General features: G+C 37.5%; 1 protein-coding gene across 2 annotated transcripts in view; it reads left to right on the forward strand.

Moving 5' to 3' along the window:
- mipol1 (mirror-image polydactyly 1) overlaps positions 1-24,933 on the forward strand; it is a 334,335-nt gene extending 309,402 nt beyond the window's left edge. The window contains exons 9-11 of one of the 2 annotated variants that reach the window (XR_007262721.1): positions 4,270-4,500; positions 17,682-17,805; positions 23,658-24,885. Coding sequence is in view for 1 of the 2 variants with exons in the window: in XM_048600410.1 (XP_048456367.1) it covers positions 4,270-4,500; positions 23,658-23,724 (298 nt within the window). In the remaining variant the exon portion in view is untranslated. Of the gene's footprint in view, positions 1-4,269; positions 4,501-17,681; positions 17,806-23,657 lie in introns of both variants that reach the window. The other variant, XM_048600410.1, reaches the window with a different exon arrangement.
- The last annotated feature ends 3,047 nt before the right edge of the window (positions 24,934-27,980 follow it).

The raw sequence follows: 27,980 nt of genomic DNA on the forward strand, positions 1-27,980 counted from the left end.
CTCCCCCCAGCTCTGGATCCTGGTTTTACAGGTGATGATTTATAATTCTGTTCACATCCAGCATAACTGACAAAAAATGTACAAGAATATAGAGTCATACAGCTTGGAAGCAGACCCTTCATTCCAATCAGTCCATGCTGATCACAGTTCCAAACTAAAGTAGTCCAACCTGCCCGCAGTTGGCCGATATCCCTCCAAATGTTTCTATTTATGTACTTTTCTAAACGTCTTTTAAATGTTGTAACTGTACCCACATCCACTACTTCCTCCGGAAGTTCATTCCACACACGAACCATTTTCTGTGTAAAAAAAGAAACCTCACATGTCTTTTTTAAATCTTTAAGTATGGTTTGTCCAGTTGAGTGTCTGCTCAGTGGTAACCCCAGGATGTTGATGGTGGAGAATCCAGTGATAGTAACACCATTGAATGTCAAAAGGGAGATTATTTGATAATGTCTTGTTAGGGATAATTATTGTCCGGTATTTGTGTGGTACGAATGTTACTTGCCACTTATCTGTTCACCCCCACTGAATTAATAAAATTAATTAATTCCAGATGAACGAACATAGCATGATATAATTTCACATTCATTTTGAGAATGGGAAAGTGGGACTGCAACTAGTGGCTTAAATAAAAGCAATTACCAAAGTATGGAGACAGAATTCACTAAGTGGGTAAGGTCCTTAATGAATACTTTGCATTGGTATTTACTGAGAAGGAGGACATGGTGAATAGTGAATCTCGAGAGGCTATGTTCATATTCTAGGGCATGTCAGTATAAAAAAGGTGTTGAGTTTTGAAAAGCATTAATGTAGGCAAGTCTCCAGGACCTGATGGGATCTATCACTGAATGCTGAGGTAGGAAGTTGAGGAAATTGCTGGGGCTTGTATGAAATCTTTGTGTCCTCTTAATTCACAGAAGAGGTCCAAGAGTACTGAAGAATAGCCAATGTTGTTCTTTCGTTTAAGAAGAGAAACAGATATTCCTTGAAATTACAGGCCGGCAAGCCTTATGTCAGGTAGGGAAATTATTGGAGAAGATTCGTATGGATAGGATTTACTCGCATTTGGAAAAATTTGAATTTATTAGTGATGGACAGCATGGCTTTGAGGAAGTAACAAAGATGAGGACAGGGTGGCAGATGTTATCTGTTTAAAAATAATGTGTTTTCTATTCAAAATGGACTTGAAGAGGAATTTTGTCCCTTAGAGGTTCCTAAATCTTTAGCAAGGATTAAAAGCACATTTAAAGATTGGCCCATGAATCCATTTAAGTTTGACAGCTTCCTATTTTACTAAGGAGTCGAGGATTATAGATGGCTGGCAGTAAAGTGGAGTTGAGAATCTTTCAGCTCAGTCATGATCTTATTACATGGCAGTGCAGGCTTGAGAATTCAAATGGCTTCTCATGCTCTGATTTCTTTTGTTTACCAAGGAGAAAAGATACTCATGTAGAGTTAACAGATTTACTTGCATGTCTGTTTACATCCTGTAATGTTTTAAAGTTTTGCTTTCTCATAATAGTCTGTTTAGCGTGTGTAGAAAGTGGCAACAGATCTAAACTGTTCACAGTTTAACTCTTCAACTCTGACTCTGTGTAATGTCTTAGGCAAGACTTTTGAAAGCGTGTTCATATAAAGAAGCCATAAAGTTAAACAAGATATGCAAAATGCCACAATAACCTTCACTTGATTAGTATTTTAGAAGTGTTTAAAGCTAAAGTTTTGCTACATGTTTTGCCTAAGTGACGACTGAGTCATCTTGAGGCATTGCTTTCAGTTTTAAATTGGTGTCTGTGAAAAAAATTTTTGTATCCAATGCCAAAGTAGTTTCTCAAGTACTGAGATAGTTCAATTTATCTTCTTTTAATGTTTATAGTCAACGTAAAGGAATACTTCACTTCTCCATAATTTATATAAATAATGCTCTTTAAGCATTGATTTTTATATTTGTTGTAAATTTATATTTGGTATTGTCATGAATATTTTCTAAAGAAAGTGAATCTGCTTTTCAAATGGACAGAAGACATCTTACAAAATGGCTCCCTGAAGTCTCATGTCTTCCCTTGCAGATTCAACTGCAATTAGAACCAGGTTGTTTAAAAATAATTTAAAAATTAAAGAATATTTCCAAGGATAAACAAAAGCTTGTTGATAATGGTTTCCCTGAAGATGTGAACAGTTCTTCCTATCTCACCAGAAACCTGAAAGAATCAGAGTCATTTAAAACAAAAACTTAATTACCTCTGCTACAAGACAATGGGTGGTTATACACTCCAGATCTGGACTAACCCAGTACCTAATATGGAAGCATGGCATTGCAGCCATTTTTAAGATTTGAATTGTGAAATGTCTGGCCAATAACCATTTTCTGCAAGGAGCTCAGGTAATCCTGTGAATACAGCTACAGCCATTTCTCTCAGCTGACCTATGGACTGTATGTTAGAATTAGATTTTCTTTTTGATACCAGCAGTTACAAAGGAAGGTGCCCAGACCACCTCTTTACTCTGCTGAAAAGGAATCCAGACAGTTTTCAACTTGAGTGCTAGCAGAAGCCGTAAGAAAAGGGGCCTTTCACTTATTCCCTGAAGCTACTCTATCTTGTCATGACCACAACTGAAGATGTAAATTCAGTGGCTGCCTGGATAGAGACAGAGTTAGAATATCATACATGACATGGCGTCAACAAAGCTTCAAAAGAAAAAAACTACAAACTGAATTTGTAATCTCCTGGAATTATGTCAGACTGTGAACCTGAAGGTTATAAAAACAACAGCAGTCTGGGTGAGAGACACATTTGTGATTTTCCTCCTTTCAAAAATTCACAGGGACAGGGTTAAAAGTGATCTTTAACTCTGAACCGCGTGTGTGTTAATGGCCTGATGTTCTGATGTTCTAGTGTGCTATGCAGGTCACAACTCTGAAAACAGCTATCTGCACCACAGATAAAGAAAACCCCTTTCTCATTCTGAATTAGCCAAATCAACCACTGCCAAAAAAAATCAGATTAAAACATTTCAATCAACTTACAAAGCCAAGAATCTTGAAATTGACTGTTCAATTACCAACATGAGTGCTACAGACATATCATTCAACTATCCCTTCTTCACGACTAATTCAGAGACTGATCCCGAAGTCATTTTTTACTTTTGTACTCTCTTATTTTTATTCTGTTTGCATGTGCATTACTATTTCTTCTTGCATTTATTTTTATTCATTCACGGGATGAGGGCATCTCTGGCTAGGCCAGTATTTATTTTTCATCCCTAATTGCCCAGAGAGCTGTTAAGAGTCAACCACATTGCTGTGGCTCTGGAATCATGTGTAGGCCAGACGAGGTAAGGATGGCAGATTTCCTTCCCTAAAGGACGTTAGTCAATCAAATGGGATTTTCTGACAATTGACAATGGATTCACGACTATCATTAGATTCCTAATTCTAGATATTTATTGAATTCAAATTCCACCATCTGCTGTGGTGGGATTCAAACCCACGTCCCCAGTACATTACCTGGGTTTCTGGATTAACAGTCCAGCAATGATACCACTAGGCCATTGTCTTCCCTAATTTAGTGATTAATAAACTCCCTCCTGTTAATTCAAGAAAACAGTTAATCTGGGTCTAGGAGAAAGATGTCCACAAGGGAAATTTTAAAATTAACCTAGTCCTGACTACCCTAAGAGGGTTTATGTCTACCAGTTCTTCCCGCCTCATCCTAGAGCCTACCAGTTTGAGATCTCCCATCTGGAACCTCACCTGAGGACTGGTCATAACACCTCCTAAGTCCACAACAAGAAAACTTTGATTATTCAAAGACAGAACCAACCACAGCTGCTGAATTTGACTCCATGTTTCCATGAGTCTACTTCAGAAAGAGAATTTTCAATCAAACCAGGCTTGCAATAATAGTAGACACTGATCACACTTTCATCTTTATACATATCTATTATTCTTTTTGAACTTAAATCTTTTTATCTATATTTTAGCCAATAATTTTATCAGCTCTTACTGCATAATTTCCAACAATTGTTGTGTAATAAAGTAACATTGTATCTTGTTTGAGCATAATATTATGCTGCTGTTTCTGTTTAAACTGAAATAATCTAATTAAAAGAAACTACAAAGAGCTTATACACACTCTTAGATCAGTTACCACTCTGAGGACATGCCTGGTATGTGGTTGTGACAGTATATACTGTATAAATAATTTAAGCTCACAAATTTAAAAAGGAAGAGTTAACTTGTCTTATTTATTTATGTGCTTTCAGCTTACACAAATCATTATCTCAAGAGGTTAGTGTCACCGACAAGTTCAACACCGCGCTAGGCACTTATGATGATGCTTTATGCACTAGCAAGGGCATGATGTCAGCCACGCACCACCAAAATGAAGATCTAGCAAACCAGTTACAACTGGCTATAGCAGAACAGGCAAACATGAAGATTAAACTGCAGCAAGCCTTGGAAGCCAAAATCCAACTGAGTGAAAAAGTTCAGAAGTAAGTATGTAATTTGAAAATCTTTTAATAAAGGAAGATATGCATTCATCCTAAATTCTTATGATTTACTGTTGATTACATTCGAAACAAGTTCTAAAACTACAGAAATTCTGAATTTTGTTTATTGCACGTTTTCTGAAGAATCTATTGATACTAAAAGCAACATAATGCTTCCAGTATAAAGCCTGGCTGAGTCGACAGCACTCTTGTCCTTAAATCAGAAGTTTTACGTTTAGGCTTTGCTTGGATTTGAGAAAATTACCTAAGCTTATACTACAATATACTGCTAAGAGCTTGCTGCATTATCAGGTATTCAGTGAATGGAAAATACTTTAGGACATGTTGTGCGTTTTTTTTAACGTAACAGGCTTTCTGTTCAGTTATACACAAAGGAAATGAACCTTTCATTTCTTAATAATTTATATGCCCAATGCTTTTAAAGCAGATTCGTTTTATTTACTTGTCATATTGTTATTACAAAATAATTTAAGTTCAATTTTTTTAAAAAACCTGAGAAAGTGAATGGATGAAACAATGTAAATACTTTTTCTATGTAATCACCTAGATCTGATGCTTGATTAGGGTCCTAACTGCAAGCTCTAGTAGTTTAAGTAGATTTAGGAATGGTGTTACTTAAAACGTAAGTAGACCTTACAGATCACTCACCAACATTCAAGTCAATACGTGCCTCAAATCCAAACTAATTAGTATCCACCTTATTGATGTTTTGACCTTATTGAGGTCTTGATGTGTTACATTGGCTGACCAACTTCAAATTTACTCAGCATATATAAAACACTCTGACATATTTTAACAAAATTTCCTAAGTCACTATTTGCACCACATAATTTATTCCTCTTATCTACATTTTTTCTTGGCAATTGGAAATTTTATTTGTTTTCGATTTGAAAAAAAGGTCTGGAAATGTTCAATGTCACTTTTGCACTGTTCAAAAAATAGTATAAAATTAATCGGAGAAAATTGTATTTTCAACATATTGTAAATTTAACAGTCTCTCAGTCTCAGAATAAAACGTTTATAAATTTGTGGGGGACAAAATTACCTCAATGCAAATACATGAAAGTCCAGAACTGGTTTGTAATTTCTGGAAACTTTAGGACTTAGAAATGGTTATTTTGAAAGTTAATTCTGGGATTAGACTTATTTCTGCTCATAACAACAGCACTATAATTTCCATAAGGCTTCCAGTACCAAGTACACACAGTGATACTGCTGGGAGGTGGTTAAAGTACTTGCGAGTGTTGAGAAACAACACTTGGAGTGCCGAACATTTGATTTCCCATTGAACTAAGGGTAGTTAATGATGTACAAAGAGTTGTATCTGTTTCCAGCCTGCAGCCTGAAGAAACTTTGATGGTTCAAAAAGAAATTTAAAGTAGTTCTTCCTTTGCCTTATCCTTGGATTGAGCTGGTTTGTCACTTGGAACTGAGGGGCACTAAGCTAGTGCCTGTCTTGAATTTAAGAAAAAAACATTCTGTTTTCAATTTTAAAATGGAGGAGGAGAAGCAATAAAAATGAATGAATGGAGTGAGTAGCAGCACGTATTAGAGGAGTTGCTATATAGTATATTGTACACCAGTAAGGAAATTACAGGCCGCACAGATCCTGTGAACGTCTCCGTGAAGACTTCTGGATCAGAGGAGAATGCTTGACCATAGATATAGTTGGTACGTAAAGACCACCAACCAAAATCGACTACAGTCGGCTTTGTCTGTTGCTATGAATATAACAACTTCCATATATAATAATCAATGGTTGTGAGGATCATCCAAGATACCCTTTCAGAGAGCCTTGGTTAAATAATCATCACCCGTTTTGAGCTGGTACGTGTTACTGTGTTGACGTGATGGTGTCAACTTTTTTTTTATTCATTCATGGACTGAGGGCGTTGCTGGCGAGGCAGCATTTATTGCCCATCCCTAATTGCCCAGAGGGCAGTTCAGGGTCAACCACATTGCTGTGGGTCTGGAGTTACGTGGGGTCCCCAGAATGTTATCCCATGTACAACGTGTACTAGATGGCATGCACATAGTATTTAGTGCTCATACTTTTGATCCATCTCATTCTTGATAGGGAGTATACCATTTACTCAATATTCAGCTCCAATGAAGCTCTACAAGGCAGGTGGTCACAACAGAAGTAAGAATGGATATCTTGTGATGATGAGGCTTACCACTCATGTTGTCATGACCACTCAAACAGTTTCTTCCTGTCTTCTCTATCTGGACCTCTCATGATTTAAAACACCTCTTTCAAGTTTCCTCTCAATCTTCTTGAATGAGAACAATCCTAGCTTCTTCAACTTATTCATATGATTGATGTCTGTCACCCCGGTGTAGTCCACATAAACCTTTTGTGCACCCTCCACATCCTACTAAATTACAGTGCCCAGAATTGTAAACAGTACTCCAATTAAGACTGAATCAATATTTAATAACAGTATTAGGGCACAATTACATGATACCAAAGCTGACAGATTTTAAAAAGATAGAAAAGCCCTAATCTTTTCATTTTTGAATTTAAAAATGGTGGATGACCAGGACGGCAGTTTTTTCATAATAAAAGGATTCAACACGTTAGATATAGAGAATATTTTTCCACTTGTGAATGAAATCAGAGCTAGAGGTCGTAAATATAAGGTAGTCAGTAAAAATGTAATAGGAAATTCAAGAGCAACTTTTTTACTCCAAATGAGTGTAGAGATAGGAACTCCTGTACAGTAAGCAGTTGAGGCAAATAATATAGATGGACTCAGTCAAAAGCTAGATTTGTGTGAGAGAGAACAGATCGGACGGATTTGTTGATAGGATTAAATAGTGAGGAGCAAGAGGAGCCTTGAATGGTGCAAAAACGACAGCTTGGACCTGTTATACAAAGTGGCCTATTCTGTATTGGAAATACTTTGTAATGCTTTGTAACACTAGAAATATTGAGCCACTGCAGCCATTTAATTAGTCAGTAATCTAAACTGCATTCATCCACCTTTGATCCATGTTCCTTGGTACTAGTTTTCCTTTTAAAATTTAGCTTTTATGCACAACCTTTTCGGTATGCTTTTTCTTTAAATCTTTTTCTGTAACCAAATAAATATGTTATTTGTATCAGAACAAGGTGTATGCAGTACCTTTCATGCTGTTTTACAGTCATGCAAATGTACAGCTTAGTTCGGAAATTGTTTGGTAACCTTAGCTAGTTAAAATTAATCATCTCTCGTGCACTTCAATTAGCGCAGTTCTTCAGTGGATGAAATCCAGTTTGCCACTATTGTTTGTATAACAGAATTTCCTGATCTCACTTCTCAATGGTCTGGCCCTAATTTCAAGTTTGTATCGTATAGTACTGCGTTCCCCATCAAAGGAAACCATTTTTCGATCAAATGCCTTTAACTTTTCAACATTTCAGTTTCATCACACCTCAATCTTCTAAACTCATGGAATTTCATACAAATTTATACACTTGTTCTATCAAAATAATGTTTTAAGCCCAGGCAACATTCAAACGGCAGAGGAATCATTTCATATTGGCCTGTGTATTTTTCTAGAATTTCTTTTCTAACAGTTCACAGCAGATACAAGATTTAGATCAGTGCTAGCTATTTTGGCTAGTTGTATGAAATCCCTGACTCTTGCTAAGTTTCCAGTCTTGGATGACAAGCATTATACAAAGTTTTGGAAGACTTTGGATTGGAGCTACTCTTGAGTGTTCATATTATCACTTATCAATCAATGAATATATCAAGCTATTCTATTCAGTTCAACTATTCTATGTAATCAGCTACTTAATATAGTTGAGAGAAATAGAGTTACAGATGTCATTTTCAGTGTTTTTTCAAAGGATTTTGAATGATACATCAGGCTGTCTTTCCTCACTCTGAAGCATTTGTGAGTATGAAGTTATTCAGAGATTTTGGATTTGGCCAGATAACAAGTGACTGACCATGTTTCAAGGATTGCATTTATGTTGAGCTTTAGTGCAGATGTTTGTTGATGTGACATTTCAAAGCAAATACAAATTTCAGTAACTGTAAATATAAGAAACAAAAGTTTAAGTTGACCTGAGCAGACAATATCTTAATTTAATATCTCATTTGTAATGTAGTATCCCTAACAATGCAATACTCCCTTAATACTATAGTAAACCATTGGCCTAAGTTATGTTCTCAAATTATAAAATAGGGCTTGGACTTACAAACTTTTAATTTTTGGCTCAATTGGCTCTCATCAGCATTTTGTTTTTGGAGACTAATTCGGATGCAAGTTTTTAGACATGAATTTGAATGATGATCTCTAATTAATTGTACTCCTTTTATCACCTCAAAATAATTGATGATTAAACAACTATATTTATGTAGTGCCTTTAAAATAACCCAAGGGGCTTCACAAAAGTATGTTAAAGCAAAATATGACTCCAAGCCCTATAAAGTGTCAATAGATTACCTAAATTTGGTTACGGAGAGGTTTTAAAGGGTGTCTTAAGGAAAGAAAGGTATTTAGAGAGGTTGATGTTTAGGGATGGAATTCCAAAGTTTTCACACCTAGGCAACTGTATAAACACAAATAAAAACCAAAAGAACTGCGGATGCTGTAAATCAGGAACAAAAACAAAGTTGCTGGAAAATATGCTGCCAGACCTGCTGAGCTTTTCCAGCAACTTTGTTTTTGTGCATAAACACAAATGTGGAGCAGTTATAATCATGAATGCTTAAGAGGCTAGAACTCACAAGAAATTTCTGATCCATATTGCATGGCAATTCAATTTGTCAATTCCATGTCCCCTTAATTTACTAAGTGTCCTAGCATGAGTTCAAAATCCTGTGGAATGTTGTTTATACCATAAAAGTTGAATAGCAAATTAGTATTATCCCCTCTAGCAAAAATTCTGTGAAATATTCTTTTCATGTTTCAAGTGCTTTATCTCATTTAACTTCACTTACTTTTTTTAATTTGTCATAATTCTGGCTTCCTGTTAAGGTCAAAATAGTTTGCTTATGCTCATTGTCAGCATGCCAACGGTATTCCTAAAGAAACTGCTGTTTAGGAGTTGTTAGCTTGACAACAGTAGTAATGTAACTGCTATGTTGTATCATTACCGTCTAGGTTAGCAGTTTTCTCCTGATTTTTAGAACTCAGATGCCTTAAATATCAATATAATGTCAGATCCAGGTTGTAACATAAAGCTACACAAGGTTATTTGTCAACATTTTGATGGAAAATTCTTGAATAATTTTCAATACAAAACAAATCTTATAGTCCAACAATAAATTATTTTGATGGTTTGCAAATGTGTGATTTAATACCAATTTCTGTAAAGTTAGTCTGTTCACCAAGAAAATAATAATCATTTACAAATTCTACAAATACGTTCCACTGTAACAAGTATTTTAAATGAATCAGGAAACTGATAGAAGGACTTGGTATCAGTCCTTGGTATTGGTTATCCACAGTCTATTAGACGATACACGAGTGCTATCGGCATAAGTGGCATGAAGCCTGAAAATTCCTATTCATAATCATGTTTGCAGCTTAAAGCTAGGAAGACTAGTTCTATAATCTTTCAAGGATATCTAGAGAGTTTTGCAACAATAGTGTCCCTTGGCTTCAATGTCATACATATGTATTTCTTTATATCCTCATGTGTATGTGCACATATGTCTGTGTATATATACATTTAAATTCTATCAACAATCAAAGAATAAACTGCAGGAAAATAAACTTATTTTCAGCATTACAGTGTTGTTAATTAAGCATACCATCTGCAATTCTCCAAGCACAGCTAGTTGATTCTGTAAAGGGTCACCTAAAGGTTCTTAGTACAGAGCAAACAGACTTCTGACAAACTCAGTTGGTTGATCTCTTTGCTGGTTGAATTTGTAGGAGAGGTGGAATGGAATAGAAATGGGGAAGACAAAGAGGTTTCGACAGCTTTTTAAGAAAAGTAATAGTGTTCTGTTCAAAGATTTTACAAAACAATTCAGTTTTGCTTCAGAGTTTACTTCAATTATGGGGGTAAGTATCTTGGCAACAGGATCATTATAAGATGGCCACAGCCAGACAAAAGGAGAAAATTTTAGTTCAGGAAAATTGATTGATTTACTTTTTTTTCCAAAATTAGAATATAAGGCCATTGTTAAGGCTGAAAACAGCTAATACAAAATAAATATATTTTGTTCTGTTTTTGCACATTGACTATTAACAAGGCCACCTCTAATTATTTATTCATCTCCTTTTCGTCCACCTCTCCCTGCACACCACCAATCCAACAAGTGCACCATCTGACCCTGGAGAAAACCCCAATCCTGTCAACTTCTCAGATGCCTCAGTGCCCTGATCATCAAAAAAGTTTGAGTTCTCTCTCTTCTGCAAGATTGTTTTTTCAGTGTGTCTTTCTCCTGTACTATAAGGAAATAGCATGTGAGGAGATGCTGTTTTGCTGAATTTGCATATTTAAAGCAGTCGATGATTAGTAGTTAAATAAGAATTTATTAAGTATTTCAATAGAGTTAAAGTTATGCCAATTTTTTGTTTGTGTTTCATCTGTTGTAAGAATAAAGTCTGTTTTGCTTAAAGCCCAGTAGTGGAACAATCAAATTACATCTGGAACACAGCGCTTACATTTGCCTTTAAATAAAATAGAATATAAGGGTCAAGGCTATCTCCTTGATATATTTTGAGGGGGTTTTGTCTGGCCCATAACACTGCCTCTATTGTCGCATCCCAATATTTGCTTCTCATCTGGACCATTGCCTCTAAGTCAGTGGATCATAGGTTCAAGCATCACTCCAATCTAATTACATCTAGCCACTTCATTGGAAGAAGTTCTCCATTGTCAAAAAGTGCCATCTTTCAGTTCAAACACTAATCTGAGACATCTATTCTGGTGGCCACAGAAGATTCTGAGGTCCCATTCACTGAAAAGTAGGGAGTTCTGCCAGTTCCATGAAAAGTACTATGTGAATTCTCTTTCTCTTTCTCTTATTAAATATTGCTGGAAAAGAGATTTTTGTCAATTTTTTCCATCTTGCGTTCATCAGGACGATACTCAATAATACCAATTTAAAGGGAAAACCAACATTTATACTGCACTAGAGGAGAGTGCTAATGGTTGGCAAGCAGACTGTGATTGATAGAGACATTGCCATGGAGAATGCACCAATTAAAGATGACTGACAGTTAACTGCCACCGACCTCTGTTTAAATTTTAGACCAGACTGATTGACTCTGGTCAGGGAATTGCCCTGAGAAATGAAACAATAAATGGCTGCCACTTATTTTGTTGAGTTGAAACTGGTGCTGTGCATGTACATTTTCTTTCTGTCTGAGGAGAACAACACCCTGTGCATCAATAACTGTAGCTTCCAGGATGTGCCACAGTACAAGCCCAAGTGAAAATCCTAAATTGGGTTGCCAATATAATTCTTCGTACACTCAATTATCCAGCAAATGTTGCCCAATTATAGAACATGCTTGGTTTAAAATTTAACAAGCCTAGGAGTTAACGGTCAATCATCATTAATTGGTGCATTCTCAATGGTGATTCCCCCATTAGAGTTCACCTATCAACCAATTAACACTCTCCGCTTGTGCAGTACCAATTTCAGTTTTTCCCTTGAATTGATATTCTTGGGAATTATCCTGAATAGTGCAGGATGTAAAGCTTCGATAGAGTGTATTTTTATTTCAGCAATACCCAAGTACTTTACAACCAGTCATTTTATGTATTGATGATGTTAACAGAATTTGGTGTACTAATTTCAAATCTATTCCCCAATAACTCCTTAACCAAAATTCTCAGTCCGAGTTTATATTCATAGCATATTCTCACCAGAAATGCTGTCTTCAATTTTACATCCCTCCCAAATGCCTCTCAGCATTTCAACATCCTGTTCCTGCCCTTGCATGGTGAATCTTCCAGTGTCCTTTTAAACAAATTCCTCCTCACTTGATGAACTCCCAGCAGCAACATACCAATTGGTGATTCTTAGACTTTGACTATCCACAACAAGCTCTGTGCCTTTCAATAGGAATTACATTTTAGCAGCACTGTTTGATGATTAACCTAAAAGTAAACCTTTTCATTTGCCTGACACAGCAGTACCTGCTTTTGGGCTTACTATCCCTGAGAGTCTGTAGGCTTGAAAACAGCAAGAAAAGCTCCCTTCTCTTTTGTGTTCACATATCAAAGCTTGCACCTGACTATCAATGGGGCTTGACCTAAACCCCTGTCCCCAGGGCAACTAGGTCACATGGGCCTATCACCAGGACAAGTTAATTTACAAGTTCACTCCAACCTTAATATCAGGACATTCTGTTTAACCTTGGATTTTAAAAGATTAAAACATAACCATCTTATGAAGTCTAGCAGTCTTAACATATTTGTAATTTTAGAATATATTAAAATCTAATCAAAAATTAATAGCGAATACTTGTAATCCACTAGCATCACTAAAAATACTTGTATCACATTAGAGTGACATCAGTAACTGACTGATATTCCAGCTGCGATGTGCACACTAACAAAAATATTAAATCCGCACAACCAATGACACCCAAGGCTCATCTTTTCATAAGCCCAGAAAGCAAAGGTACAAGATATGGAAAATGAACATCTTTTTATACTTGTCATCCAGTTGTTAACATTAAAAGTTGGAGACTGAAACTCGATGATCACAGGTGCTGTTCTCCTGGAGCTATGCCACCAAAACGAAAGTGCCTTCGTTTAAAATGGATGGTTGTATCTTTTTTAGTTAGTGGATGGTGGAGCTATTTTTCCAAGTCTTGATATTCAAATACTGACTGGTACGGTATTACTCCGTTACATTAAGTCCATAGCAAACTGCCCACTTTGACACAATGTTATGCCAACATAAAACCTCAATTTTACTGAAGGCTGAGAACTCTGCACACAATGACAAATAGCATAACATCAAACAGATCATAACGTAAAGTAGGGCAGAATTTTCCCAACTCTTGAATAACATGAGCAATGGTCAGAAAGTTGGGATAATATGGTAAGAATGAAAAAAAAGTGCAAGTTGAGAGTTAAAACAAAGTCTGATTTCCCACATTAGCTTTCAACAGCTAGATGCAAATTTCACTAGTCAGCACCGAGGTGGCTATTTGCATGCATTACTGTCTCATTGATGGCTAATCTCCTCATTTTATGCAATTTACTATTTTCCCAGACAGTGGAGAAAAATTGGATGCCTCCAATTCATGACACAAAAGTCAGAGTGCCTACCTGGTGGCTTCAGCTCACTGTCATCTTCTCCAGGCAGTTGCCTGGCGAGCATTCCCCAATACCTGAAAACACATTCTATGGAGGTTGGCATCAACAAAGCACCATACTCAACACATCATAGGACATCTTAGACTCACTTATAATACAGTTCACCATTTCAGTATGGCAGTTTGGAGTTCATCGAAACCTACATTCCAATGCAGCTGCCAAACCAATTTGTGCACACTGACACACATCCATTTTATACATCAGAACAAGTTGTATCTTGGGATGTCAGTGCTCGCTCACTTTGCACTTACCTGGATGCTCACAGCTTTGGCTTTTAATGCAGACACAACCTGGTCTCTATATATAGAGGACATGAAATGCAGACTGGGCGACTGCTTTGTGGAGCACCAACATCTGTCCACAAAATTAATCCTGAGTTTTAAGTTGCCTGCCACTTCAACACACCACCACATTTTCATCTCAGGCTTGTTCCAGTGCTCCAGTGACATTCGGCGCATCTCATTTTCTGCTTAGGGACCCTACAACCTTCAGGACTCAATGTCAAGTTCAATAATCTTAAAAACCTGAACACCTTCCTCTATGTCCTTTACCTGACCCCACACCTCAAACCAGTCATTGACACAGATTGTTTTCAGCACAGCCAACCGGTTTTCACCTACTTATGGTCCCCTTATGGTCTTTCTCTCTGGCTTACCATTATCTATTCCTTTGCCTGCCTGACTATCTTTCTTTCTCTCTAGGCTCCATCTCCACCTATCCACTTGTTCACGCGCACGCACACACACCACGCACACAGCACACACATACTCACAGACACACACACCATACATACCACACATAACACACACACACATCACACACAACACACAAACACAGCACACATAGACACACACTCCTGTCTTCAGCATATATACCACCTTTTCCTAGCAGCTATCAGTTTTGAAGATGGATCACTGGACTCAAAACTCTGCTTTCTCTCCACAGATGTTGCCAGACCTTATGAATTTCTCCAACAATTTCTGTTTTTGTTTCAGATTTCCAACATCTGCCAACAGCTAATGCAGCAAACACACTGAATGTGCTTCAACCTGATGACCATAGCTCAAACAATAAGGATAGTAGTCCTTAACCTAGTCAATGGAAGATCAGTCAGGGGGACCAGGACAGTCGGTTAAGACAGTTAGATCTCAGTCCAGGAGCTTGGACATGGTCAGTCAGGGTGACAAGGTCAAAGGATCAGCCTCATTTAGTCTAATGTGTGAGCTGCGCTCAGTCCTGCAAGTCAAGTCCAACCAGTCAAATCAGTCCAGAGCTCAGCTTTAACTCAGTTTTAGAACTGCAAAAAAGAGCAGTTGAGATCGTCAATAAGAGCTGTCATTCCAAGTTGATCAGGGAATGGGCCATAGACAGTCTTAAGGGTCTATGCACTGAAGGTCAGGGGGGCGTTAATCAGGTGCTACTGATGGGATGTGGACCTTGGGATAATTAAGTGTGGATTTGAATGCAGCATGTGGGCTGCAGAGGAGCAATAACTGTGAAAGGGGGTAACACTACACGTAAAGGTGGGAGACAAGAGAGCAAAGGAGGAAGGGAGTGACATCGGCAGTGACCTGGCTTCAATTGCAGTATATGATGAAGTTTTACATAACTAAGCTGTATACCTGGGGCTTGGGGTAAGGTGGGAGATGAAGGGTTAAATAAAAGGAATGGATGGAAACATGTGGAGCTCAAACCTGATGGGGTTCACAGGGAGATCAAGACAGAAAGAAACTCAAAAGTTTGCAGACAGTCCCCTAGCATGTGAGGCTGTATCTCATTATCAGAAGTGCATTCCATCTACGTTCAAATTATAAATAGACAATGAAAATATAAAATGGCTTCCAGCACACTCAGAATAGGCAGATTAATTTCTTTTCTTCTAAGGTAGCGGCTCTACTTGTGAGAAATTTGAGGCCCTTAAAGAGGCATTAGTCAGGCATTTGTATGGTTCAGGTTAAAGACATCTTTAATCGCAGAGTTCTGCATGTGTACCTCAGTCAGTGACCAACTATTTTGATGACAGATTCTAAGCACTAGCAATCTTGACCATGGCATTGATCGCTGCAGATTAATCCTACTCATCTCTGTGAAGCAGATGTAATTACGAATAACCGTAAAGTTTAATCTGTGGTCCACAATTCACAGACCCATTCCAAGATCTCAGAGCTGCACAATGGCCTCGATCTGCCTTCCTTACACATTGAACTTTAAGTATCTCAAAACATAATCTTATATGTAATGCTGCTATTCTCAAATTATGTGGTCAGTAGAGGGGAGAAAAAGGTGGCGAGAAAAGAATTGATCTGACTACTTACAATCTCTTACTACATCTTTTCAACAAGGCTTATGCAGCATTGCATCCGAATATAGTCTACTATGTTAAAGGCCCATGTAGCAATACCTTGTTGGCCTCCTTATTCCAATGTATGGAGGACTTCGTAAACTTGTCACTTCCATGAGCTGCAAACTGTTGACTGATCACATTGCTGACAACCTGTTTTATTTCTGACGTTCTCCACATAAGCTCACTGGAACCATCACCAATGGATCCAAGTTCAGCAACTCGTATCACCTCTGTACCTATAGAAGGGACACATAAATTAATAAGAACACATGTAAGCATCTCGAAGCCCAGAATCTGCGGTCAGTTCCAATAAATGCAATGTTTGCAACAGTATGTCCCGTCAGGAAGCCAAGTCAGTGCAGGTGGCTCACAGTCTTTTGTCTTCAATGGAATGACCTCCAGATGAACGAAGTACAGTGCCCCTACCAAATGATGTTCCAGGACACAGCCACACATCCACGTCATCTCCTGAGCATTCCAGATGCAGAGCACTACAGACTGTGCATACAGCATTGAGCATGCCACATCATAATTCAACTATCTTCATTAACGTGAAAAGGTTCAGTTAGCCCAATGTCCAGCTCACCTGTGATCATTACTAATACATCTTTGAAATCAGCACCAGGTATCCTTGAAGGTTCCATAATGATTATGTCTTGATAACTTTCAGGTTCTTGTTTTATTTCAAGGACTGTATGCCTTACAAGGGTGGCTGGCGGGAGACAAGGGCAATCCTCTCCACATAGGGCTATTGACACTGTGAAGCAAACCCCTGACTGAGGCTAAGCAACTCCTGCTCAAGATGAGGTGCGCATGCCTTTGCAACTCTGAGGATTCCTTACAGTTTTCAACAAAGTGCACCACATAATTCTTGCATGCAGTGCTCTGGACAACTGGAGCAAGTAAAGAAAGCAATGTGATACATAATGAGAACTATGAAAGTGAAACATTCTTCCCGGGAAGAGGATACAGATGTTGATCAGGAAGAACATCACCTTCACCATGATGGAGTGCAGAAGTGTCAAGCACAGCAATACAGAAAGGATTATTTGATGCCTACTTCCACTGGAACTGAGTTAGATGAAAATATTATTCATTGACTAAATATGTTAATGCCGGAAAGGCAAGAAGTCTCTACTTATTCCCAAATGCAAATTTAGCGTTTTTGGTTAATTCTCTTTTTTTAACTTCTTTTTGCACAACATAAAAAACAAGCCTTAAAAACTTTTGGAAGGCTTTGCAACATCTGATGCTTGCACATTTAAACACGACAAAATGTTATGCTACAATGAATATTAGAGAAACAGTAGCACACACCCCTACCACCAACAAAAACCATGATAGAGTCCTGACATCATCTTATACTAAGGTAGGGTAGCCTCCCTAGCTTCATATTTGTAGCTGAGGCTATAAAATCAGACAGGTGATGTTGCACAGTAAAAACATATTTACCAATTTGAAATTCTGTTTATATTGAGGTGTCAACCAAGCCATCTGCATGCCTTGATATGGTTTTCTTTTTCGTTTCAGTACGCACTAAATTTGGTGCCTGCAAATCGATGGAGGGAGTGTTCTGGCCTTCAAATCTGAGCAGATGACCTCAGAGGCGTTTGTGACTGGACGGTCCAGAATTCTGTGCCTGTCCTGCCCTATTGTAGGTTTACCATCCTCAAGTTAAAATTGCACAGTGTTAAGAGTCATAGGCAGAGTGGAAGTAGTGTAGCCAGGCACTTCTTGGGTATCCTAAGAGGAGACCGGGGTGAGAGGGGTGATTCTGTATGCAGTCCTGTATGCTGTGTGCCTCCACTCCAACTCCTTGTGATGAAGGGACATATGGATTAAGGTCAGGTACCTCGTCCCTCTGTCTCTTTGCCATTGGTGCTGATCATCAATGGACATAGTGATGGAGTGCAGATCTGTGTGCATTTCCAGCAGCCATGAAGTTCTGCTGGATCTAGCTCTCCACCAGCAATCACCTAAGGGTCCTCTTCTGCCTGGGGCTGAGCAGATGCCTGGTCTCCAGCAGCTTTCTGAGTGCATTCCTTCTGCAGCCAGCTGAGGAGATTTGCTAGTGATGGGCTTATCAGCATGTGCTCCCAACTCTAATGCATAGAGCTGTTATAGCTTAGGTCATGGAGAAGGCCAGTACACCCTCTGAGGGATCTGAGCCTTCATCCTCAGAGGTGGAGGATGAAATGTGCAGCTGGTCTCTTCAGGGCAGAGATTGTCTGCGAGCCACTTGTTCTTGCAGAAGACAAGAGGAAATAAGTTGCACTATGGAAGTAGAAGCTTCTACTTCTATGTTAAGAACATGTTAAGAAGACATTTACAGTGGTGATGGAGACCACAGTGAATCATTCTTGGCTGCTGAGATATGGATGTATCAGCATCAACACCACATGAGCATTTTTTTTTCTCCTGCCACCAATGCAATCATTTTCTGCTCATAGTGTGTGAACTGAGGATTATTAGCCACCCCAAAACCTGCCTTGGCTCTCTCTGCCCCTACTATGAGCCATTCTCTACTGGAATGAAAAAAGGGCAAGGATTGAGTGGTGCAAAAGTAGCTGGGAGAGCTGGCAGTGTTGGAGCAGGTAGGGTAAATGTGGTGAGGTGTCCCGAGTGAGTAAATAGAAAATGCAAAGAGCAGGAACGGTTAGTAGTTTGATGAAGGGGAGAGACTTTGAGGGAGTTGCCGCATGGAATAGTGAGAGTGGGAGACCATCCGCCTTGGTGGAAGGTAGATACAGTAACAGAGTTAGAGTGAGTTGTCAGGTAGCAGAAAGAATATCTTGACAGTTAATCTATCCCAAGGGTATCAATCTTCGTTTTGCAGCACTGGCATTTCTCCCACCATCAAAGCATCATGGTCCAGGTGGCACCTTCACACCAGGCTGGCAGAGTTTGTTGCAGTGGTTTCTTCTGGCAATCTTGAGGAAAGAGATGGCTCTCCTTTCCACTACATCATCCATCAAGACTTCCAGGTCTCTGCACATGAGCTATAATGCCAGTTTCCCTCTGCCAGGTATCTCCTGTGGAATTGTGAAGGGCACTGACTTGCAGTGTTTGAATTGGTGCATAGCCGGGCTTTAAATGTGGTGCTAATGGCACAAAGTCCAAGCAATGCCGAACATTTCCACTGTAGTTGAGTGTAAGATAACATAGAAATGATGCTGTGGAATGATACTGCATAGTTAATAAAGTGAGCACTGTAAAATTGCATGAGAAAACCTGATAGAGCTCATGGAGAAAAACCCTCCATGAAACTCCCTAAAATTGGCCTTTAGCCAAATTTTTGAGAAAATTCAGCATTTAGCACTTAGAATGTCAATGCGGCGTAACTCTACAAGATCCAAATAATGGGTAAGAAAATTCATTGACAAGGTAACAGAATTTCAGGTGAAAGTCTGGGCTTCAATATCACATTGTGTGTATCTATTTTGTCATTGATGAATTCTCCATCCAAGTGTCAGCCAGATTGGTGGGCTTGACTTGTAGTGAGAGAGAGGACTCTGGCACAGGCTGGCAAAGCAGGTAAATCTGATTTTCAGCTCCAGTGTTTGGCATGTACTGTGGCGGTCAATCCTGGAGGTTTTTCTTTAAGAATACGTTCAAATGTCAGTTGTCGTAGTGATGAGAGCATTCTGACCTACGAGCAATATTGTAAATACATCATGCTTCCCCTCTAGTTGGCCTTCCCTCCTTCAGATGCTAACCTTCTGAAGGACTGGGAAAGCCAGTCAATCACTGTAAAAAGGCTGGCCATTTCAATACAATAGTTAAACTGCAAACCACTAAATTAGGAAATATGAGGATTAATATCAGATGATTTCTGAAATTCTGATGTCTGTCCCAATTTTATGCATTGTGTTTGAAACAATTGAATTCTTAGTGTAAGACACTTAATTTTATAAAATAACCTCCACCTGTAGAAATATTTCCAACTAACACAGTAAACCAATTCATACGAATTACTTTTTGAAGATGTTTCATTGTCACTATATCTGTAAATATGGCAGCCAACTTGAGTGCAGCATAATTCCACAAGTAGCAATGAATGGAATATGCTATTAATCATGTCCCACCTGCTCCAGGGATCAATAATATCATCTTTTTGGGGCTACTTGTGGTGCATTGGTAGTGTTGCTCCCTCTGAGGCAGAAAGCCTGGGTTGAGGGCCCACCTGCTCCAGACTGTGTAAGAACATGTCTGAGTAGGTTGATTTAAAATATCTACAATTTGCAAATCAGAACTTATTCCTGTTAAGTTTCAAACTAATGAAAATGGAATGCTGTTACGCATATGGGACAGCCTTCTGCTTTTGTGGATAAGTCTTACGGTATCTTTAACACATAATTGAACTATCAGCTGTGACATCAGTATAATATCTCATATAAAAGACAACATCTTTTAAACTTCACAAGTGTATCAGATCAGATAAAAAGATAGTGGTAGGAAAAATAACCGAGTTTTCTTACTAATGAAGTGATTAGAAGAACACCCAGGACCAAGGAATAAAATAACGAATAGTCAGCATGTGTTTCAAAAGGAACAATCAGGCTAGACCAACTTTTTTGAATTTTTTGAGGAGATAACAGAGAGAATAGACAGTGGTGATGAAATAATTGCAATGTATTTCAATTTTCAGAAGGCCTTTAATTGATAACACTTAATAGACAATGGAATCGGGGCAAATGGAAGATGCGATTAAAAGGCAGAAAGTGGAAGCTAAAGGATAGCTATTCAGAATGGCAGAAGATGGGAAATGGTGTCTTCGCAAGATGGTGCTGGGACACTGCTGGTCACAATTTACATTAACGATTTGAAGTTTGGAATCAAAAATACATTTTCCTAATTTGCTGATGACACTAAATTAGGGGGTGGGTTTGAGAATCTACATTGAGGAGGACAGCAACACTTTAGATGTGCAAATAATTGACAAATGAAGTTCCATGCGGCTAAATCTGAGGTAGTACATTTTGAAAGGAAGAATAAGGAGGTAACATTACTTGGAAAGTGCAAGTCTAGATGGAGGAAAAGAGCAAAGGAGCTCAGAGTACAATTAGATCATCCCTACAAGTCGTACCACAGGTTAGGAAGGCAATTTGTTTTTATTTAAAAATTAAAGTTATGCTAAATCTGTATTGAACCTTAGGCCACATTTATAGCATGTCGTTCTGGTCACCATATTATGGAAGGATATAGATGGAGAGCATGCAGAGAAGATTTAAATAAATGATGCTAAATCTGTATGAACCGATTGGTAGGCTGAGTCTCTTCTCAAAAAAATGCTAAGGAGTGACTAGTAGAGATGTTTAAAATTATGAAAGGTTTGATAGAGTGAATACAAAGAGAATGGTTCCTGTCATGGGGAAGAGCATGCCTCGAGGTCATCAGTAAGGTAGTCACCAACAAATCTAATAGGGGAGATCAAATGAAGTCTTTTTTTTCACCAAGCATTTTGAACTCATTACCACAGGTGTGGCTGAAGTAAATGTAGTTGTATTTAGGAGGAAGCTTGACAAACATTTGAGGGAGAAAGGAATAGATGATAAAAACTGTAGATTTAGGTGAGGAAAGATGGAAGGAGGCTTACGTGGAGACTGAATAATGGCATGGAGTAGTAAGCCATTTACCTTAAGCAAAAACTCATTATAACGCTAGAAAGCATTGACGTTAGAATTGTGATGTCAAAATATACACTGAAAAAAACAAAAATTATTTAATGCTAAAATCATAGATTTAAGAACAGTAATATACATAGTTGCTATGACTCTTTCAAATAAGATTTTTGTACTTTAAAATAAAAATACTGAAAAAGAAATGTAAACAATTTATTCCAAGAGTTTATTATTTCACATTAGTTTTCTTTTGGATATCTTTTAAGAAAATAGGAGTTAATATAATTAACTTGTAACCCAATTAGTTATTTGAGATTAATTTTATACTGTTTTGTAGTAATAGGAAACTTGATATGTGTTCCTTGGGAAGGATGTAAACACTTGTTGTTAACTACTGGCATGCCTAGTCACAATAAGACTAAGCAGTACAGCATGAGAATACGAATGCATGTGAAATAATTTCATGTCAATGTGACTGACCCTTCAGCCTTGAAATCCATGACAGATCATGTGGTAAAGGAGAATCTGACACTCTATAACACCATTGTTAGAAAAATGTGGCTGAAACCAAGTTCCCTTTATGTGTTGTAGCTGGTAAGAGAAACCATGAGGGATAGGGAATTTAGCACAATGGTGCAGGAAGTTGCTTCATTGAAGGGAATCATAAATTGCTGGAAGGGACATACTTGGCACTGAGGACAGAGCTCTTTTCATGATTACTAATGTGAACTTTAAAGCTACAGCTGGTCTTCCCAAAACCTAAATCTAGAGAAATTGTTTATTTTTGGACCATTGGGGAAAGGGCAGAGCATATTTCAATTTGGGAAAAAGTAATACTTTCCCTTGTTTGCAGGCCAAAGTTGAAATAAATTAATGCTCAAATCATTTTCAAGCAGTCATTTCAATTTTTGTGTTTTGAAAATTCTGGAAAATTAGGTGACTCATTTTTTGAATGTTACATATCTCATTAAATATTAGCCTTTCCTATTCATGGAGAAGTCATATTGCATCACCAATCCTGTATTAGTCAGCTTTGTGACAGACTTGTTGTATTCAACCACAAGATGTTGTTACTGATATTAGAGATGGTGCTTTTCAACAGTGTGTATGCATAGGTGTTGCTTATAAATCATTATAAATATGGAGCAATGTACAGACTTCCATCTAAGGAATTTTAGGCAAACTGTAAATGAACATATAGGTCAGAGAGTGTCTATAAAATGCTATAAAGCATAGTCTGTGATAGCTTTAGGCATGCAACTTTCAGTGCAATCTCTGCTACAGTTTGGCATTTGAATTAAGTGCTGGCACGTGTGTAATGTAAACAAAAATATTTAACTGTATATATGTTCTGTATCAGAAATCTTCCAATATCTGATTTAGAAATTAGATTTCCAGTGATATTACAACCAGATTTCAACTACTTGAGTACAATAAAATCAGTTTGTCTTGTCATGTCTGTTGCCTAAAAGATTATAATGCTTTATAAGTTGAATTTATTGTGAACAAAAAAAAAGTATTCAGCAGCTGAACTATTAAATCCAAATGTTTGCACAACTCACTAACAGTTTTCTTTTGTGTACAATTTTGAGGAGAGGTATTTTTAACTGGATGCTTCTTGAATCAAGTTTCTTTTAAGAAAGCTATAGAAAATGTACCATGTGTATTATAAAGACATGGAAACTTATTCGTTCATCTCCTCTTCAGAGAATGATAAAAATCTTGAAAATAAAATGTAGTGATGAGTCTGTATCCTGTAGCTGTGTCTGTGTTACACAGTGCATCATTGTTTTCTAATGACCACCGTGTAAGCCTTTCCAAAGTGCAAACACTGCCTCTTTCAGACTATGAATTCCTAATACTAGGTCTACTTTTCTTTTTGCAGGTTGGAACGGCTGGTAGACGTCCTGAGGAAAAAGGTTGGAGCAGGCAACATCAGGACGGTGACTTGATTGAGTAGCAGTGTCTGACGATGTAGTCACATCTGGTGACCAGGCCATTCTATTCATCTTTCTACAAATAAAAAAGCCTGGTTTTAGCAAACAATTGTTGTAACCGCCACACTGAAATAACATTCCAAAAACATCCTAATCTAATTTTTTTGGAACCTGGAAACTTGGTCTTATTACATGTTGACTAAATTTGTAGACATGCAGAAAACATTCTAAAATGCACCAATTTTTAACTAGGAATTTCTGAGATTTATACCAATGCATAAAAAATATGGAACTATTTGTATTTCTTAAGATAATTTAAGTTTTTACTAACTTACCTCCCTTATATTCAATTTAAATTCATAGCATTTTTCACTTGCCAGTTAGAAAAATTCTCACCTATCGGACAAAAACAAAGTTGTATTTTTGATTTTTAAGTGTAATTGTAGTGTGATGTTGTTCAATGCCTGGAATATTTTACCATGATGTGCATTGATACTTGTTTTAGTTTCATATTTAACCTTTTGGTGTTTATTACAGTCTATCAGTGGCATATTTTAAATTTGTTCAGAATTCATGCCTTAATCACTGGAGTGAGATTAAAAATTGTGTAAATGTACTAATGTTGAGAACATTTTTGACTTTTGTGGTGTTTGGGGAATGAAGGTGAATTGTGGGCTTTTCAACACAGTTCAGTCTTCTGTGTCTATTTTAAATGACGTTATAAATATTGAGGAATGAAAGATATCCAAAATTAAAGAATAAATTGACAAGTGTAAAGTTGTATGGTGAAATATATGGTGAATGTATTTGAAAGTGATGTGATAATTCTATAAAAGGCACACCAGAAAATGTGAGCACTTGATATCAGTTCAGACACAAAGCTAGGGTTGACAATTGGTGCTTTTGTAGCAATATCAAAATGTGTTAATGTTTAATTTGTGCCAAACAACAGATTAACATGCATGAAAAAAATCTCCTATCCCTAAATGAGATTATTTTAATACTTACAAAGTACACTAAAACGTTGATTGCAGTTCTGACAGCTAAAATAGAAGTATAAGGAAGGTGTGCTAGCATATTCAGACGCATACAATGTATTCAAATTTGTATTTGTACCACCTATAAATCGGCCTGCACTCTATGTATTCTAATTATGTGAAGACACGAACTTTTTAAATTGTCAGTACCTCGAATTACAATGCTAATAAAAAGATTACAAAGAAAGCAAAAGAGAGAAATACCAAATGTGAAATGTTAAAAAGTGCAGAGATGTGTTTGTGTTTAATATGATTCCAATACAGATTCGTTGCTACGATTCTAATCGAAAAGGGGTGGGTGTATCAAGAAATATGGAATGATTCTTTTTCTGGAGATTTACTGACTCAGCTGGAGATGAGAAGGCGAGTAAATGAACATTCACGTTTCCATGGGCTTAGTTCTTATCACTTGAGGTTACAGTATTTGTTATCTGAAAGATTTTAACTTTGCCTTTTGCTTTACAACGCAATTAATGTTCCAATAGACGCACAAGTGATTAAGGAAACGGCACAGAGAATTATTCTCCTTAATTAACTCCACACACAAAAAAATCATGTAGGTATGCTGCCGAATAAATGATTCAGCATCAACGCATGTTTGTCATAAGTATTGAGTCGGTAAATGAATCTTTAATGATGGCGCAATTATGGAGAAAATTTAACGCATAAATGCTGAATAGTGCTTGAAAATGAAAATTGTTTCTTGTCAACTCAATGTCGAAATCTGATTTCCGAATTTAAAATCATTCCAGTTGATTTAGGAATTATTACTGTAATGTCACTAATCAGACGAGATAATTTTTGTCCAATGGACTTTTTAGTTTGGAGTTTAATGAATATGATTAAAATCTCCCGAGCAGAAAGATTTAGGAATGAGGAGGGAAGAAAGTTTCCGGTCGTCCTGAGTTTCTGAGTTATTCTCTCCTTTTAAACTTGGGCGACAATGATTGCACTGTCTATAAGATAAAACTTTCCTCTTTATGTATTAATTAATGGTTCGGATGTATTAACATATCTACCTGACTACAACACCGGCGCTTTACATACCCGCCCCTAACGCATTTTATCTCTGGGTTTTTGCAAGGTTGTGGAGCAAGGGAAGCAAGACAAAGAAGACTGGAAGATTTCATCAGTGTACCAGAAAAAAACTGTTTAAAGTATTCTGAAGGGGAATGGGGTGATGAAGTTGCGATCAACGGTAGTTGCGAGATTCTTTAAGTGGAAACATAATGAATACCACGAAAGCAGGGTAAAATTATCGCTATAGATATGTATGATAATGTTTGAGGAGACAAGTGCCCAAAATCGTTATGTGTAAGGCTATGCATACTGAAGCTGAGGATACGGAATATGACTAACGAGTAAAAAAAAGTACGAAAGATGGTCATGGATACCATATATAGATTGTATATGTAGAGAGAGAGAGAGCTTTTTAAAGAATATGGCGGAATGGTTGTTAAAACATGAATCATAGCTTGCACTATTATTTGAAGATCAGTAGATTATTCTAAAAAAAAACATGACCAGATTCGACCAAGGACGGAAGTTAATTGTGAGGTTAAATCAAATAACATTTAATAAAATTCAGTTCGGTAAACCCATTGATAAGATGGCATTTCGTAACCCTTCAGAGAAATTTTAAGGGAAGTTTGTAAAGACAGGGCCAGATATATGACAAACTGGTGATTCTAGTCTGCGTTCTTTGAGCAGATGATGTGAATTATCCCGCTGAAATTTCATGTTTGGCATTTTTCTGAGTATTCGTAACCTGCAAAATTTCTGTGGATTATTCTTAAACGATAGAAACTTAAGATTCTATTATACAAAAAGCTGACCCTTCCTTTAATCTAAGCATTTGGTAACTAGCCCATGACTGCTGGCAGAACTCAACCCTGCTGAGTGAGCTGGACCAGATCTATCAATGCGTCTGGACAGAAATCCAGTGTGTTCAATAAAAACTTAAAAATAAAGAAAAAAAAACAGGCTCCGGACCTTGTAAAGACTAAGTTAAGATCTTTCTTTAAGTTTTGCCAAATTGACTTTTGAGATGTTTTTATTCGCAAGTGTAATATTTGAAAACCCCATTAAAGAAGAAAATAACGGGCAGTTCTTCATAAAGCAGATTTGAGAAGTTTCTGGAATTAGTGTATCGCCCGTGCGATTTCATTTATGTTATCATTTACATATCACTATTCGGCCAAACTGAGGATGAACAACATGCCCAACTTATTAGGAATTAGCTAACCGTGTATCATCGCACCCTGTTCAATTGACTCCTAAAATTTACTCAGGCGAATAGAATTTAAATTCCATTTGATGTTTTGGAAAACAGTTGCTCAAGCAAGTTGTATATCAATGGGTTCTGAAAACTAACTATCCAGGATGCTATGATCTCAATCGTAAATAGTTAATAGTTCGAAAAATATCGTCATTTGCTTTCAACTTGAAAGAAATTATGTATTTAAAAAGCCATTCAAAAGCCACTCAATATGGTTTGGAATAGTCACTACTGCTGCGGTTACTTTGAAATGATCTTCCTCATATGTACATTTGAGGTACTATTTATTTCAATCTGAGTTTCCAGTTTACCGCAGAGTGTAATTTGTGGCAAATGTTCTTATTGGATCCCTCCTTCGATGTGACCGTGTAAGTTTTTGTTCTGATAGGGGCTAGCTGCTGAGAGTCCCGCCCTCCAATAAAGAACACCATTAGATTTTGTAGAATCTACCTCCAACCGTAACCCTGGAGATGGCACAACCTGGGTGTCCTTGCTCTAATACCAAAGAGTCCGCACTGGATGTTTTCTATCCTAAGTCGTTTTCTGTTGTCGATAATCCTGTGCTGTCAAATAAATACATTGTCTCAGCTGTTCAGACCAACATCAAAAGAAAACTGGCCATTTGAAGGGGGGTGGGGGTGGACAATCTTTCGCTTTAAAATTTACGGATCGACTAAATGTAAAGCTCTGTCAATTATGACACTAGCAGTAAATTATTATAGAATAATAACTATATGGGGAGCATTGATGAAGTGATAACGCCTCAGTTGTTGGAAATGCAACAGATTATGTTACACGCTTGCTCATCCAACAAAAGGCGATGAAGCCTGATTAACCATTTTGAAACCGAAAAGATGTCGACAAGACTACAAAACCACTTTTTATACGGTTTAATTAAAAACGTGTTACGAGGACAGAAAAGATGAATGCGATCTGAGAAAGCGTGGCTGATCCGG

The sequence above is a fragment of the Rhincodon typus genome, chromosome 8 (genome assembly GCF_021869965.1).
Source record: "Rhincodon typus isolate 14 chromosome 8, sRhiTyp1.1, whole genome shotgun sequence".
NCBI lineage: Eukaryota > Metazoa > Chordata > Chondrichthyes > Orectolobiformes > Rhincodontidae > Rhincodon > Rhincodon typus.